The sequence below is a fragment of the Xiphophorus maculatus genome, chromosome 21, assembly GCF_002775205.1.
Source record: "Xiphophorus maculatus strain JP 163 A chromosome 21, X_maculatus-5.0-male, whole genome shotgun sequence".
NCBI lineage: Eukaryota > Metazoa > Chordata > Actinopteri > Cyprinodontiformes > Poeciliidae > Xiphophorus > Xiphophorus maculatus.
The window spans coordinates 10,582,345-10,599,051 of NC_036463.1; the positions used below are offsets into that span (position 1 = coordinate 10,582,345).

At 39.7% G+C, this 16,707-nt stretch overlaps 1 protein-coding gene across 2 annotated transcripts; it reads left to right on the top strand.

Annotated features, from left to right (window-relative positions):
- Positions 1-1,397: 1,397 nt before the first annotated feature.
- mybl1 (MYB proto-oncogene like 1) lies at positions 1,398-14,589 on the top strand. 2 transcript variants are annotated; one of them, XM_014474795.2, is made up of 16 exons: positions 1,398-1,786; positions 3,283-3,391; positions 5,044-5,115; positions 5,295-5,387; positions 6,247-6,467; positions 6,546-6,744; positions 6,824-6,898; positions 7,175-7,285; positions 8,541-8,768; positions 8,849-9,217; positions 9,314-9,453; positions 9,533-9,647; positions 9,731-9,847; positions 9,968-10,066; positions 10,967-11,158; positions 11,719-14,589. In XM_014474795.2, the coding sequence occupies exons 1-16, from the start codon at positions 1,764-1,766 to the stop codon at positions 11,842-11,844; spliced, it is 2,289 nt and encodes a 762-aa protein (XP_014330281.1). In that variant the 5' UTR covers positions 1,398-1,763; the 3' UTR covers positions 11,845-14,589. The 2 variants fall into 2 exon arrangements, with proteins under 2 accessions (XP_014330281.1, XP_023181722.1); XM_023325954.1 differs by lacking the exon at positions 7,175-7,285.
- Positions 14,590-16,707: the final 2,118 nt, after the last annotated feature.

Below are 16,707 nucleotides of genomic sequence, written 5' to 3' on the forward strand. Positions count from 1 at the left end.
TAGTTAATATCATTTGAACTTCGCTTACAATATTATAATTTTTCTCTAGGCCCATTACAACACGAAATCAGAGCCCATCCAAACTGTTCACCTGACTTTTTGTTGTTGTTAAATTATATTAACTATTTGTCAAATACGTTATCTATTTTTAATATTATTCAAACTGTTTATAAAACTGTTAGCATTTGAACAATATAAAAACAACTCCAAAAGTGTTTTGGAGAGAAAATTGTCAGAAAACAAACATTCAGAATATCCAAACTCTAAGGATGTGTCCACACGATGGCAGCAAAACACAAGTTGCAAGCGCGACAGCGCAGTACATTCATTGAGGGACTAATGGTCCTATAACTTTTTTATAACATGTGCCATCTCAGTAAAGACGACGTTTCCAAGCACCACCCAACTGACAGACAATTTATACCAATAAATGAATAAATAATTACATCTTGTTTGAAGGATCAGTTGGAATTATGTGCTCCATTTTACACAGACGCTGAAATGACCGAGTTCAAATTTGGGAAAAGTAACTTAGGTTCCTGGGCACTGTTTGTGAGTTGAAAAGACTGATATTTCTCACCAACCCTGACATGAAAATCCAACATGCTGCCTTGTTAACAAAATGTTTTAATGGCAACCATAACAAAACACTGACATTTTGCACTATTTTACACAAAATGAATTCATTGGCTTTTAAGTATTAGAAAATGAATCTCTGAAATCCAGAAGTAAATTTTTTTTATTAACTCAGAATTTTAGTCAGACTAACGTAGATCTTTACCTAAAGTATGCACAATCAATGCATCAACACAATCATATTTTGTTTAGAATTTAGGGCTAATTATATTTTTAAATATGTGCTTTTTTTTAGTATCCCAGAATTTCTAAATGAGACGTGGCAATTTCGAGTAGACTTCACAGAAATAAACAACTGAAATAGTTCAATCAGTATAATGAATCAATTCAAAAGTTTCACTTCTAGAGATCAGTTGCTGAAGTAAATGAATTTTTCGATAATATTATAATTTACAGAGATGCATCAACCGTAGTAAAAACTTTCTGCCCTGACAAACATCCTCTTCCCTGAACAGGGCCCCTGCCCACCCCACTTTGAGCCCCCACACTCTTAATGAAAAGGTCCATTCTGCTGTAGAAGATGACAGTACAGTGGTCTAATTGAACACCCGCCTCTTCAAATCCTCAACCAATGAAAGCAAAGCCTGTGGAGGATCCAGCCAATGAGCGACGAGCACCTCCACAACGGTAACCTGTTAGTTTAGAGCGCTGGGCGGCTTTGTCCAATCAGCGGTGAGGCCGCCTGCACAGAGGGCTGGGCGCGAGAATCGGCGGGATGGACAAAAATTATAGCGCTACACTGAGGTACAGACGGAGGAGAGACTCTGCTAGAAACATCTCTGAATGAAAGCGGGGAAAGCCCTGTTAGGTCCTCCGTCTGCAGACTAGCTCTTTACGTTGCGACGTCGCATCTTAAGCGACAAGAACCAGAAGAAAATAGAGTGACGCATTTTTCATAGCAACGATGTTATCGCAGGTGAACAGCGCTTTTTGTTACCCTGCAAATTTGATGTAACGTCGCCTCCAGTTAGCTCGCTGGCTAGCCATACTCTACCAACTGGCTGCAACAACCTCTCAGTGATGACTGAAAGTGATTTATATGGATAGACAGTTACTACTGCGGGGTTTGAGAGCGTTGCCAAACACAGGTTTGTCTTTGAAGAGGTTCAACCGTCCCACCGGCTGTCATGGACAACGCGAAAACACGCAGGTAGGTGCCATCAGTTTCCATAATAGAGTCATGTCACTGTCTGGTTCGCCTGCCATCTGCCGTGGATAGGTTTCGTGTCATTGTCCAGTAGGAGAGGGCGTCAACTTATCAAGTGCGCCTGCACATAGAAGGTCTAGAGTGTAATAAATAGCTAGTAAACAGCCCTAGCACTAGTTATAATTTGTGATACATACATAAATTATAGTAAACAAATACATTTACAAGAAGAAATAGATAAAAAGCTAAGATTCTGGTTGAAAGTGGATAAAATAATTGCAGATCCCCCATAAATATATAAATATATCTGTAACGAATGACCTTGTTTTGGCTTAGGTTCATAAAATGGCTAGTGTTAAAGAGCACTAGTAATAGTTACGTAATAACCTATTTGTCACAAAGACATATTTTAGTTACTCTTGTACCAGCATAGACAATAACTAGCCAAGTCATAATAACTGTGATAAGCAGAGCACTTTTTATAGTAATTTATAAATGCTTACAATTTGCCATATGTTGTATGATATCTGCAGGCGAATTAGTCACAAGTCAGTCCAGCCCTTAAGCACACAATAAGGTAAAATGCTAAAATTCCTGGGAGTTATGTTAAAATGAATAAATGCATAATCAAATTAAAAATATTCTTAAACTCAAAACAAAGGGAATAATCTATTTTAAAACTTGACTAATAATAAAATCTTCCTATTAGACACTCTGAAAATTGTACAATTTGAAGACTCGCTGCCAAAATAAGCTCTCTAGTATTTGACCTGCTGTCATTCCAGCTAACATGCTAATATTATTCGTAACAATTTGTTACTTTGATGTTAATTAGAAAATGTGATGAGAAAGGTCAAACTAGACTTGTGTTTAATTGTACACAACTTTTTGTTTATTTCAACAATAAAGGCTGTCCACATGAAGGCATGTAGAAAGTAACAGCTGGATTTGTTTATAAATTAAAATATTCAATATAGTTAAAGCCAAAACCTAAACTAGATAAATAAAAATAATAATTTGTTTTGGATTATTAAAAGCAAAGAAAACACTGTCAAGTGAGTACAGTGTGAGTAATCTGATGATTTGAACAAATGGTTGCGGTGGTTTAAGAGCCAGGTTATGTTTGCTTTTGTTGCTTTTTGAACAACTGCACCTTTCATCGTGCTTCCATCAACACACCCACTCACTCTCCCACTCTGATTGAAAATTTGTTTGCGAGAAATAATGTCATTTTCTACCACTTTATAACCTGTTCAGTAATAACCTCCAGTCTCATTGGTAATCAGATTAACACATTCTGCAAAACTGTAGTGCTTTTTTTCCTCTGTTTCATGCGTCGCTAAATCAAACTCTGTCAGAATTAGAACTTGGGAGCCGCCCACAAGAAAAGCAAAAGGTGGTACTAATCAGGAGAGATCTGGCTGGTTAGGTGGGATTTTTATATGTCATTTTTATTTCTGGGGTCTCCATTTTACAATCTTTCTGCTTTGTTATTATAGCATTTCTAGCCTTGATGAAGATGAAGAGCTCCACTCCACAGACCCAGAGAGTAAAGAGAAGAGCAAAGACAAAAAGCTGCTGTGTAAAGTGAAATGGTCCCGAGATGAGGTAAGAGGATGATGGACGTTCGCATGTAGGGTGTGGCTGAAACTGAAACAGTCTACATAGTGTTAGTATAGTGACCTGTGGTAAATTGTAGCATGCTTAAAAAGTGAAGTTTGTGTTTGTCCGCTTATAGGTTCCTTCCTTTTGCATGTTTCTGGTCATCTAACAGATTTTAATTGTGGGCAGAAATATTAAGAGTAAATATCAAATGGAGTTTTGAAATCAAAACCAACCTGACTGTGTGGAAAAAGTAATCACCCTTTTGTTAAATCATTAATTAACTGTTAGTAAACAAATTTTCTGATTTCAGGCCCAGTTAATGCCTGACCCATCTGATCAAGATATATGGCCTCTTTGGCAACTTAAAGTAATATATAAGATTGTAAAAAGCTCCAGCTGAAGGCTTAAGAACAGATGAGAAACGACGTCTGTGACATCTATCAGGGTACCAAAGTAATCTCTATAGGTTTGAGTCTCCAGCAAACCACAGAGAGACGTTTTCCACAGATGGACAAATATTGGAACAGCTCTGAACCTTTCCAGGAGTGGCTCATCCAGGATGTCATAAAATAATCCAGAACGACATATAAAGCTTTGCAGATCTCATTTGCAACAGTTATGGTCAATGTTCATGACTCAACTATAAGAAAGAGAGAGAATGGGCAAAAAATGGCATCCAGATGCTGTGATGTAAGCTTGGACCAACCATTCAATACTAAAAACCATTCACCATTGTTGAAATAAAACAGTTCTGCAAAGAAACATGACCAAATCCCTCCACAGTGTTCTAAGGGTTTTGTTTAGCAATTGCTTTTTCACATGGGAACAGGCAGATTGGTTTGAATAGCTTTTCCCCCCTAAATGAACAAACTCACTTGCATTTAAATTTTTTTATTTAATCAAATTATCTCTGGGTGTATTCACACTATTAAAGTAGTTTGGCCTGGACCTAAAGTAGGCTTTATTCTTTTTTATTTGGTGCAGTTTGATTTCATATTGAGCTTTTTTGCAAGCGGACAATAATTTTTGAATAAAGCCAAGCGGGTAACGATCTTTGCTTCCATTGGACAGAAATGGTGGCGTGTGGCAGAGCACAAACCCGGAAAGAAAACAAACATTTCTTGTAAAACATGCTGAACGTTCTTGTGCATTCTGCCCAAATACCAAGGACGAATACACTGTCTCCTCGCGGCTTCTGGAGTGTACATGACTATTCTTTGTAGCATCCATGCAGTTGTAGCACTAGGAACACAGAAAGGCTAATTATTACCACAACGCCCAGCAATGGTGGCTCATAAGATCCAAAAAGACATACAGTATATTTCCTGTAGTTGGTGCAGATCGAGGCCTGTCTGTGTTCACACCAGAGCTCCTTTAGAAGTGGACTGAAACCACCTCATGAAGTGGGTCTCTTGGTTCGGCTGAGTCTATTCGCACCTGAACAAATGGTCTGGACCAACAGGAAAATAAACTGGTTCTTTTAAAGTGGACAAAAAGTGGCAGGTCTGAATACATGCTTTGTTTAATGTTAACTTTTTTTTTTTTTTTAAAGAATCTAAAACACTGAAGTGAAAGAGGGAAATAAGTCAAAAGAAAACTGTAAGAGGCAAAAACATGTTCGGTATTTAATTTTTTTTTCTTCTAATGTTTTTAAGGATGAAAAACTTAAAAAACTTGTGGAGCAGCATGGAACTGAATCCTGGAAATCAATAGCTACCTTCTTTCCAGTAAGTATTATCACAAAACAACATTTTATTCACGTTTTGCCTGTCAGAGTTGTTTACCAATTTGCATTAGGACACAGTGTGGCTGGAAAGTTCTAGTGAGTTACAGTTTTCAGGGGCCAGTTTAGCAGCTGGTTCAGAGTGATGAGCTGGGTTTGAACTTCCTGTGTCTGCTGCCACAGGGGAGGACAGATGGTCAATGTCAGCACCGCTGGCAGAAGGTCCTCAACCCAGAGCTGGTAAAAGGACCCTGGACAAAAGAAGAGGATCAAAAGGTAAGTAGAGCTGGGAGTTGTTGGAGATTATATGGGAGAAAGAGGAAGGGTGTGAAAGAACACAGCACAAATACCACAATGTGCAATCTATTATTTATCTTCAGTCTAACTACCCTCTGCACAATAATATAATTGTTTTGAGACTATTTTCAAGTAATATCATCTTAATGGCATAATAACTTAAGTTCACCCTCTCAAAGACAAATAAACTTAGTGGAAGTGGAAGACATTTTAAATATCCAAAATAAAACACAGTAACCAAAAACAATAAACATAAAGGAAATAATAACGGCACGCAATCTAAGCCATACATTAAATTGATTATGTAAATGAAACAAAATTGCCCTTAAATAAATATTAATCATTATCAGAATGGGAATTATCGAGCCCATTTTAATTTATCATGTGATCAATTGATTAATTACTTTTTGCGACAGTCTTAGAACCAAACGTTAATGCAGGTCAATCACATAAAATCCCATTGAAATCAATGGGATTTTACTCCAATTTTCACTCTTACACTTGTGTAGTTCAATGCTCGCTTGCTTTATCACCTTTTTGTATCACTTTGCAAATTACTGTTGCTAAAAATGATCATGAATCATGCCTGCCTGAATCCAAACATTACAAACCAGCCACAGCTAATCAGAGCTATTGCTTAAACTTGGCCTGCCAACTATGACATCACGGCATTGCTTAGTTCTGACAGAATGGGCTGCAGCTACATTCACCCACACCTGAATAACTCTTGTTCTTTTGAGCATGATGATTCTGCTGTATAGCAATATACAGTTTCCTTGCATTTTCTGTATTTTTCTATAAAGTGTCTCGATGTTTCGTGTTTTGGGTGTTTGTGCAGGTGATCGATCTGGTGCACAAGTATGGCCCAAAGCGCTGGTCAGTGATCGCAAAGCACCTGCAAGGGAGGATTGGAAAACAGTGCCGTGAGCGTTGGCACAACCACCTGAACCCAGAGGTGAAGAAGTCGTCGTGGACACAAGAAGAGGATCGGATCATCTATGAAGCCCACAAGCGGCTCGGCAACCGCTGGGCAGAGATTTCGAAGCTGCTTCCTGGCCGGTAATGTTGCCTCAAATACATGTTCCTTCTTCTAGCCAGCATCTGGATGTTTAATGCCGTCAGTCATTTCCCTCACAGTACAGACAACTCCATCAAGAACCACTGGAATTCCACCATGAGGAGGAAAGTGGAGCACGAGGGTTACCTGCAGAATGGCTGCAAGTCTTTCACCTCCTCTGGAAACGGGAAAAGACGGAACAGCAGATCCTGTCCTCTGACTCCGACGGACCCCCAGCACTGCGTTCGCAGTCCTCTGCCTGTGACGGCTTGCAGCCAGGTCCATTTCAGCCTCCGCTTCGCAATTCATCTAAAGTCTTTAACTTGAGCTCCTTTCAGCTTGGTGCTGTGTGTTGCAGGTGGGGAGTTTTTCCTACGATCCTGCCAACGGACACATTATAGACGGCCTTCCTGAAAACTCCAGCTTTGTATTAGTGAGTCTTTGTATTTAAGTTAATGTACATAAAAAAACAATTTCTCTTTATTTTCTTACCTTTATTGTTACACTTGCTTGTTGTTTGCTAACTTTGGACAAATCAAGCCAATCAAACACTTGACTGTCCCGTTTTTTTTCTCACCTAACCCTAAATAATCAATGTTTGTGAATTTGTTGTGTTTTGTCCCCTTTCTTTGATTATCTTAACTCTTTTAACTCTTTCCCCTTCCTCTCTTCTTGTCAAACTCTCCTCCCTGATGTTCGTACACTGCAGCCATCCTGCCTGGATGATCCTGACAGAGAACAGAGAATTAAGGAGCTTGAGCTGCTGCTTATGTCAGCAGAGAGCGAAGTCCAGCGACATGTGCAGTGCAGAGGTTCACGTGTAAGAACACACTCCGTGTGTGTGTTTTAGCAGACTTAGCTAGCGTCCTGTGTGGGTTTGCAGCTGTCATACGCTGAAGAAAAGCTCCTTTTAAAATAATACTTAAAAATTTGATGAACAATGACATATAAAAATTGATCATTTTTATGTAGTCTTATAAATCACCTCTCTAGTGGTTGACATTCCTGAATGAGCTTTTTTTCTGTGTATAGCACAAGATTTGAGCACATTTATGCGTGCTTGTAGTCCTGCTATATTAAAACATATTCCATTTCATATTTTCCTCTGGATTAGGCTGAAGCTGTGCTTGGTAGTCACCTCACTTGTGAAGCTGTTACATCCTCCCCTCATCTGTCAAGCACTTGTTTTTACGCCCCTTTAGTCTGTCAAAGTTGAACCTCTGCGTCTATTTATAGCATTTATGTGCACAAAAGTATTCAAACTCCCTGACAAAAAAGGGATTTTATGTGAAAGATTAACACAAAGTAGCATAGATTTGTGAAGTGGAATTAATATTTCTTCAACAAATTTTTTACACAAAACAATTGTAAAAATGTGATATGTATATGATACCCCCACATGCAATCCAAGAGGAAATATTGCTTTCAGAAAAATAACACTGACCCTGAACATATCATCCTCATGGAAGCATGGTGGAGGCAGCATAACACCATGGGGATGCAGTTAGAGTTTATTGGAGGATTATTGGGTGGAGCTAAATGCAGGTCAATCCTGAAAGGCAGTTTGTTGGAAAAGCTTGAGACTGGGCCGGACTTCCAGCTGGACAACACCAGCAACACTAGGTATTAAAGTGACCAAGTCAAATTCTTAAAATATCTCAAAATAAAACAAATCTTGGGTCAAATTTCTCTTTCTAGAGAATTGGAAGAAACCTTTCCAAAAAATGTGCAATACAGCAGAATGTGGTTCTGAACAGTATTGACACCGGCAGCCTGAATACAAATACATGCCACACTTTTCAGATTTTTGTGTGGAAAACAATTTCAAAAAACTTTAAGTGATTTTTTTATTACACGTCACCTTCACATAAAATCTCAATATAGATTTAAGTTTGTAATCTTACAACATATGAAAAATTTCAAGAAAAAGAAAAAAAAAATTCAAGTGTTATGGATACTTTTGCAGTATGGTGTGCATAAGGATTCACGTTTTTGCGATTTAAATCTTTTGCTAACGCCTTTGTTCTGCAACATGAAATCTTTGTCATAGCTTTCCTGTTTTTCCTGACCCTCAGAGTGTGGAGCCGTACCCGGCCTGGTCAGACAGTCTGTCTGAAGACTCGATGACCACCAGCAGCAGCCTGGAGGAGCAGGCGGAGAGGGCGTCCTGGAGAGGGCCAGACATCCCAGCGCCACCCCCTCAAGTCTCTCCAAGCAAGTTCCTGACCGCAGAGGCTAGCGCTGTGCTCTCCAGCCTTCAGACCATCCCAGATTTTGCAGAAACCATGGAGCTACTCGATTCAGTGAGTTACAAAAGCAAAAGCAGAATAATTATGATTAGATGTAGTGGATTTATCTACAGCATATTTCTTCCTCCCATCAGGAGCCTGGAACGTGGAACAATGTGGCCAGTTTTGATGTGTCGAATGCAGCGACGCCACCCAGGCACAACCACGCAGGCTTCACCAATCTGTTGCAGGAGAGGACAGTTTATGAACCGATAGGCTACACCATCAACAATCACACCGCCATACCAGGCCACGATGGGAACTGCCCGCCATTTGGCTTGGTCGCCGTCGCCTCCCAGACACCTATCAACTCACTGAAACCCGGCAAGGATTCCAGCGGGAGGAAGAAAAGGAGAGCCAGAAGACAGCCTCTGTGCGACAGGACTTGCTCTTCGTTCTTGGGAAACATGTCAAACTCTCCCAAGAAGACACCTACAAAGTCACACTCATGCACCACGTCAGCAGTAAGTTGTTTGTCTCTTTGCCTTTTTGTCCTCTTACAGTTAATATGGGTATGTTGCTTTAGGCTTTTGTTTTAAACGCTATGTCTGTCATGTCAGTTCTGCAACATATCAGCGACGGAGCATCTGAACCTGGAGGATCCCGCCTTGACCTCAACTCCTGTGTGCGGTCAAAGATGCCTCCTCAATACGCCTCTCCTCAAGGAAAATACGCCCAAACACCAGAAAGAAAACGATGGGTAAATAAAGTGTGACGAATAAATTTTAAAATGTAATTTTTTCAGGACAAAATATTGTAGTGACATCTTTTTTTTAAAGTTCCAGGACCCCTAAATTAGTTAAAAATGCTCCAGTCCCAACCCCAAGAACCCCAACCCCATTTAAAAAAGCTTTGGCTGCCCAGGAAAAAATGCACGGCCCATTGAGGATGGAGGTGAGGCACTGATCATAAGGCTGATTGTTATTTTACTCTCCAAGGGCTGTCATTTATTTTCTTCTTCTTGCTGTGTTTTGTAGCCACAGCCTCTGGCATTCCTAGAAGAGGACATCCTAGAAGTCCTGAAGCAGGAGACAGGAAGAGACATCTTCAACAAAACAGACTTCCAGTCCGACCACAGAGCGTGGAAACATAACGTATGTCAGACTCTGACCTTTTTAGCTGTTTGGTTTGTTATAGGAAATGTTATATAATTAATGTTTTATGTTCTCTGATTAATAAAAAGTGATAAATTGATGTTTGACTTATACATTTAGATGGATGGTCCAGCGAGAAAAGTGCGCAAGTCTCTTTTATTAGACCCTTGGGTTGAAGACAGCCTTGACGTCTTCCAAGAGCAGCTCAACAATGCACAGGTGAGTCAGTCTGACTTCTTCTTTCACCTGCGACCCTCTGAGCAAATCACCTGCCTCCATCTCACCCTATAATTTGATTCCTCTACTCTTTTTTTTTTTTCCTCAAATTTTTTCTCCGAAGAGTTTTTGCGGCGCTAGTGGCTTGTATTTTTTAGACAGTAGGCAGACAGGAAGGAGGGTGAGGAGAGGGGGGAAGACATGCGGTAAAGGTCGTCGGGACCGGGAGTCGAACCCGCGACGTCCGCGTCGAGGACTAAGGCCTCCAAACGTGGGGCGTGCTAACCCCCTGCGCCACCACAGCACGCCCCTGATTCCTCTGATTCCTCTTACATCAAACATCTTGTAGTACTTAGGTGTGGCTGCACCCCAAAACTCCACGGTTTGCTGCTGTTTTATGGGATTTCTGCCAAGGCTTTGAAAGTCAGTTCAAAAATACTTTGTTTATCCCAAAGTGAAATGAAATGTTGTCATCTTTAATATAATACAAGAATCTTCAAAGAGTCGTAGATGATGATGCCGTGGGCAGGAAAGATTCTGACTTGATGACTGTTGCCGTATGAAAGATTTATGACTGTCATGAGACACTAACAGTTCAATTTCCAAACAGCAGAGACGATATTCCGCAATAACATGTCCTGGATGACACCATCAGGATATAATGAAACACTGCATTTAGGAAATGGAAGCTGGCAAGTCAAAAATAGCTGCTATAATAACTAGAGCTTTAGCTAAAATGTTTTCCACAACTGTTTCTGCGCCGAAACATGGCTTGATGTTGAGCCTGGTTTATCTTACATGCAAAATGGAGGACTGCAAGGAAGGTTGAGACAGTTCTCTTTCAAAACCCCCTGAGAGAAACCCTGTTTTCAACAACAGCATTTACCTCTCGTCATTTTCCAGATTTCAGAAGAAAGCCTGACGGAAAACTCTTCGCTGGTCACCCCGATCACTGAGGAAGAGGAGGGTAGGCAGTCAGCCTCTGAGAAAGACAAGTCCTTTTTAGGAGTCCGTTGTCACACCCACTGCTTCTCCAGGCCTGACGTGAAAAACGGACCCTCCTCACACAAAGAACCAAAATCATCTCCTGCACAGGTATGTGAAACCAACCTGCCTGCATGATGCAGTTTGCTTTTGAATATTTCCTGCATTTTGTGTCAGACATATTCCCGTTCCAGCTCTTTATTTGTTTAGCTGTAAATTGCACTGTTTGCATTAAAGTACGTACATTAATAAAATCAACTTACCTTAGTAATCTGCGCACTCAGTGGTCTAAACAATATAATAAAGCCATTTTTATGGATTTAAACCAATGATATTAGCTAGTTTTATCAATCAACAAAACAGACTGTGCATTTAGATGTAGGGTTATTCTCGCTTTACTTAAATTAAAGCGATTATGCAATTTACAATTATAAAATGTAACCACTGTAAAAGAAAAATTTTTCTAACTTCATTACTAGAAGTGATGGCTTTGCAATGTAGTACAGATCGGACTGCCGCAGTATTTATGTCAACTGACAAACATTGAAGGTTCTGGAGAAAAAGTGTTACAGGTTGCATAGTGTGCGTTTTCTGGAAGTTTGTTCCGGATCAGCGGAGCATAGAAACCGATTGCTGATGGCCAAACTAACCACCGGTCCCCCTCCCTGCAGGTGAGCGAATGGGAAGCAGTGGTTTATGGGAAAACAGAGGACCAGCTCATTATGACAGAACAGGCTCGACAGTATCTGACTCCCTACCCGTCGTCCGGCTCTACCTCAAGGGCTCTCGTGCTTTAAAGCCGTCCTCCACTCCCAAGCAAGCAGCACTACATCCGTCCACTGAGTCCTGAAGGAGACAATCTAGTGACACAGATCAACACTGCCGAGGCCCTGACTGCCGGTACAGTTTATAACACATTTCTAGGTCACCTAGTCTTTTTTACTTACCTACATCTTTGCCTACAGTAGAAACTATACAAATATAGTCTGTATTACTAGCGGTGGCTGCTTCTGAGTGATATATTCTTAATATATAATTTTAAATGCCAGGAAACACATGTCATGGTGTATCTCCCTCAACTTATTTTGCTAACCTAGTCTGATTGCTGTTATTTGATGAAAATCACGCACATCCCACATGTCTAGCTTTTTACTGGCTCAACATAAACTTCAAAATCACACTACAGGTTTTTAACAAGACCCCCAATAATAAAATTCCCTTTACTTTAAGCAAAAACAACAAAATGCAGCTGTGTGTTTTTGTAATAGCAATCATTTGAGATGCTAGTCCAAGCTGGTGTGAGGTTTTGAGGAAGAAAATGAGAAACTGTCAGTCAAAATTGCACTACTGAGAGGATTTTTGCTGCTGAGAAAGGAGCAGTGTGTTTCTTCAGTTTTATTTTTATGTTATTTTATTTTGAAAGGGCAAACTGGATAGCACTTGAGATGGTATCTGTCTGACAACACAGTTTCCAATCCAAGACCATGGAGTCCGTGAAGACACCAGTTGAATGTATTTCATTGCAATGTACATGTGAAAGAACCTCAAACGTGGAAGGGTACCTTTTATTGTTTATCTCTAATTATTTTATTTATTTTCTGACTCTTCTGAGACTTAGATGTTAATATAAACATGAAGTCATGAAGTTTTCACTTTTTTTTTCTTCTTTACTTTTTTTAGTTTGCTGACAATAACAGCCTAAAATCATATTTGCTCTAAGCATGTCACTGTTTAAATAAATAAAACAAAATCCCCTTTGTCAGATGTTTCATTGTGAAGGTTGATACTGACACGGTTTCACATCACAAACGTCAAACATTTGGCTGAAAAGGACCACGTTTTTATGTGAAGGCTGTAGATTTTTATTTATTTAATGTCTACTAATTTATTTATTTCTTTGAAAAGGAATCCGTTAAGAGAAACTATTGAAGAATTTTATTATCTTTTCTCTTTAAAAAATAATTTAAAAAAAGAAAACAGGACTGGGCTGCCATTCAGTTTAATATCACCAAGGTAAAAACAACATGCACTGCCCCTGACTTTAAGCCTCTATGAAATAATTTGGTAAGATCCTAGAAAATAATAATTTCATAGATGTTGGCATGACCTTATAACATTTAGATAACATTTTTCCCCCTTTAAGTCAAATGTGTTTTGCAATTAGGTAGCAGGACTCTATCTCTGAAAACTAATCATAGACAAACTGCACTTTTTATATGTATAAATTTTGACTTTTGTTTGTTAATTATCATGATATAGCTCTTTGTTTGGGTGTGCGGGTTAGTTTGTGATGAATGCTGACATGAAGAGTCTGCTGCTTGATTTTTCACCTTTTGTTTCTCCTGTTTGGCTGCAGAAGTGTGTACTTTAACTACACTAAGAAAAGAAAACCTTGCAATAAGCTGTTTTTGTAGGCAGATGGTTCTGAGTAGAGCAGCCGGTGTGGCCTTGTATGATGCTGACATTCCCTGATCAAATCCTAACTTCCACACTCTTGTTTTTTTTTGTTTTGTTTTTTGCTGATCTGTAATTGTTATTTACGTTTCATGCTGGGTTGTATTTGCTTCAAAAGTCAATTATGATGAAAACTATTATCAGTAGAAGACGATAACAAATGCTAGGCAATATGGCTTAAAAATAAAATTTCCCAATCTTTTTCATACCACATTCGATTTCAAATCTACATTTTTTTTTATTTTTTTAAAAAACAAAATTTCAATTAAGTTGTTTTAATGAGGAAAAAAAAGCACTGCTGGGACTGATCCGAGCTCAGGTGGCTGAAGGATCATCATGCATATTGTTTTCGAACCAGCATTTCAGTTGTAAAACCCCTAAATGACAACTACAGATCCTGCACTTTATACACTCTGGTTTGTAAGTAAGAGCACTACAGTAAAATCCAATTACATTTAATAAGTGCTGAACGGCTTGTCTTCCATTTTAGTAGCCCGACTCCTGATTATTTGTAATCTTACTGAAACTTCCTATAATCTGCACTACAGCTGTGAATCTTGTATTGTCAGCGTTTAGTGGATCTAGCATTGCCTCTAATCTGGATTATCCTCCATTTAGACCTCTGAGTGAGAATAAGAAGGAAATCTTGTCAGAGAGATCAAGAGGAAAGATCAGGAGAGTTTGGTACAGACGGTAGACTAACATCTATATAAGTGATTTATACTTAGATGTGTCTAATCTGTTTATATTTGTGTGATCTGTTCCTGCGGGTCAGTTTGACTCATTGTTGTACATTACATCCATTAAATCCAAGTTCATTTGTTTTGAAGTTAACAATTCTTGACAAATACAAATTATAGGTGTTGAGGGAATTAAGTACAAGCACAAGATGCTAGCAGCTCTGTTTACTACTGTAGTTCTGCATGAGCAATAAACACAAGATGCTGGATGAATCGCTTTTGTAAAACGTGCTGTTTAATGTAGCAATTTCAGTAACTGTCATAACCAAGTTACCTTAGATGTCCTGCCAGCTCTCTTTTGTAACCTTGTACTTTGTTTGTGAAAAATAAATGCATCTTGTTGCATCACTTTTGTGTCTTTCTTTCTCTGCCAAGTCCAAATTCTTTGGCGGTTCCCCTTGTAATAAAGATTAGTTATGATCCTTTCGGGTTTCTGACATGGTCACAGCAGGGGTGGAAAACATCCGGAGCTTTTGCCAAAAGCAAGAGAGGAGAGATTTGAAACTGTGAAACTCCTTTCATGATTTATTCAAGTATTGTTCCCTAATCGGAGCTGAAAGACTAATTCAGGGGAAACTGGGTATGAGCATAAATACAGTGATTAAAGATGACTCACTCTTCAGAAAGAATATATGTTTGGGAATGTTGTCATCTTGGCCTGAAGGTCCAGCGACACGAGCCCCCTCCACCAGAACAAGACGCCTCTCCACAGGGTCAGCTGCTGGCCCTAAAGGGGCCCACTCACCCATGACTTAATGCCCCCAGGGTCCTTTGTCCTTAAGGCTGTTGGTTTTACAGGCCCATTCACTCAGTCACCCCCCCCCTTTCCTTCCACGAATGGCTTGAGCCAGACAACATGCCAACCTTTTCTGTTCTGTGCTGCAGGAGCAGCAGCATGCGTTCATGTAAACAATCGACACACAGACACCTCCTTGGCCCTAACCGGAGATGTCCAGCAATCCTTCAGCCTCAAGTTTTATGCAGAATTAGAAAGAGATCATTCAGAGTTCTTTAGGTTTGATTAAACACAAACTTAAAGAAGCAGTCTAACCGGCAGCAGATACCTGACTGGTTTTGTACATTTTTAATAGAGCCTTGCTTTAAAATAAAGGGAAGCATTTTTACATCAATCTGAATCACAGGTGGATTTATTTTTAGGGAAACATTCAATGCGACTGAAATCTTGATCAGTGAATGACTCCACAACCTTTTTTTTTTAAAATCCTACTTAGAAATGCTTTTTGCACTGAGGAAATGACAGAGCCTTAGGGGAATATCCCCCACACACTTGTAGGCATGTGCACAAACTCCCATGAACACACTTTGGCTTTATGTGTGTGCGAGACAGCAGATGGGAGCCCATTATAAGGATGACGGCGCAGTCATCTGGCAGGCAACCCGCTCCCCTTCCTCCGCCCCTTCCCCCAGCAGACACCCAACACAACGCAGCAGGGAGAGGACGGCCTTTTAGGCGGGAGACTCCACAGCCCCTCCAAAGTGTATGTATTAAAATTGGACTGTGGTGTTTGCGGGCCAAATTAGGTCACCATTTCCACTGCCGCGTACGTCTGCTCGATCTCCCTGTGAGACAGATCCAGGCAGAAGTTTATTTTATAAGTTAAAGGTTAAAATCTCTATGGTTTTTATTTTTGGTTGTTTTTTTTTTATTACAAATATACATCTGAAAAGTGTGATGTGATTTTGTATCCAGGCTCTCTCAGAAATAAAATCCAGTGGCCTTCAGAAGTCAGCTGATCAGTTAATAGTTACATCAGAGATTAGGTTGATGTGCTGTTTGTAGTCACAAACCACATAGGATTCAACAAGAGTGGAAGAAGGTGCTCCGGTCTGATGAAACCATTTTTGAATTTTTGGTCCACATGCAAAGCGGCATTCATGGTGGGAAGCAAACGCTGTATACATCTCCAAAATGCACTATTGAACAGGTTTGAAGTGCAGTTTTGGCAGCGTTAGAACTATTTTCAGTTTTAATGTAAATATGGATGAAACTATCTCGGAAGAAAACTCTGTTAGAGGCAGAAAGAGACTTGGAACTGGGGCAAAGGTTCATCTTCCTGCAGCACAACAACCATAAACTGGTTCAGATCAGAGCATGTTTAGGCCGAACATTTGTAGAAGCTGTGTGAAGACCTGAAAACTGGTGTTCAAACCAAACTAAGCCCATCTAATCTGACTGAGTTTGATCTATTTCCAAAGGAAAACAGTCTAAAAGTGGCTGAGGCCTTCTCTCCCCTCCCTCCCCTAAAAAGATCTGCAGCTGTAACTTCAGCTGCCTCTCAGTCAACGTACTGACTGAGATGCATATAAATGCAAGCCACACTTTTCAGATTTTTACTTGTAACAAGATTTGACCAAAAACAAATGCGATATTTCCTTCCACTTAGTAATTTCACACCATCTTGAGGTTTGTGTTTTGTAGACAAAATGTGAAAGAAATCAAGAAGC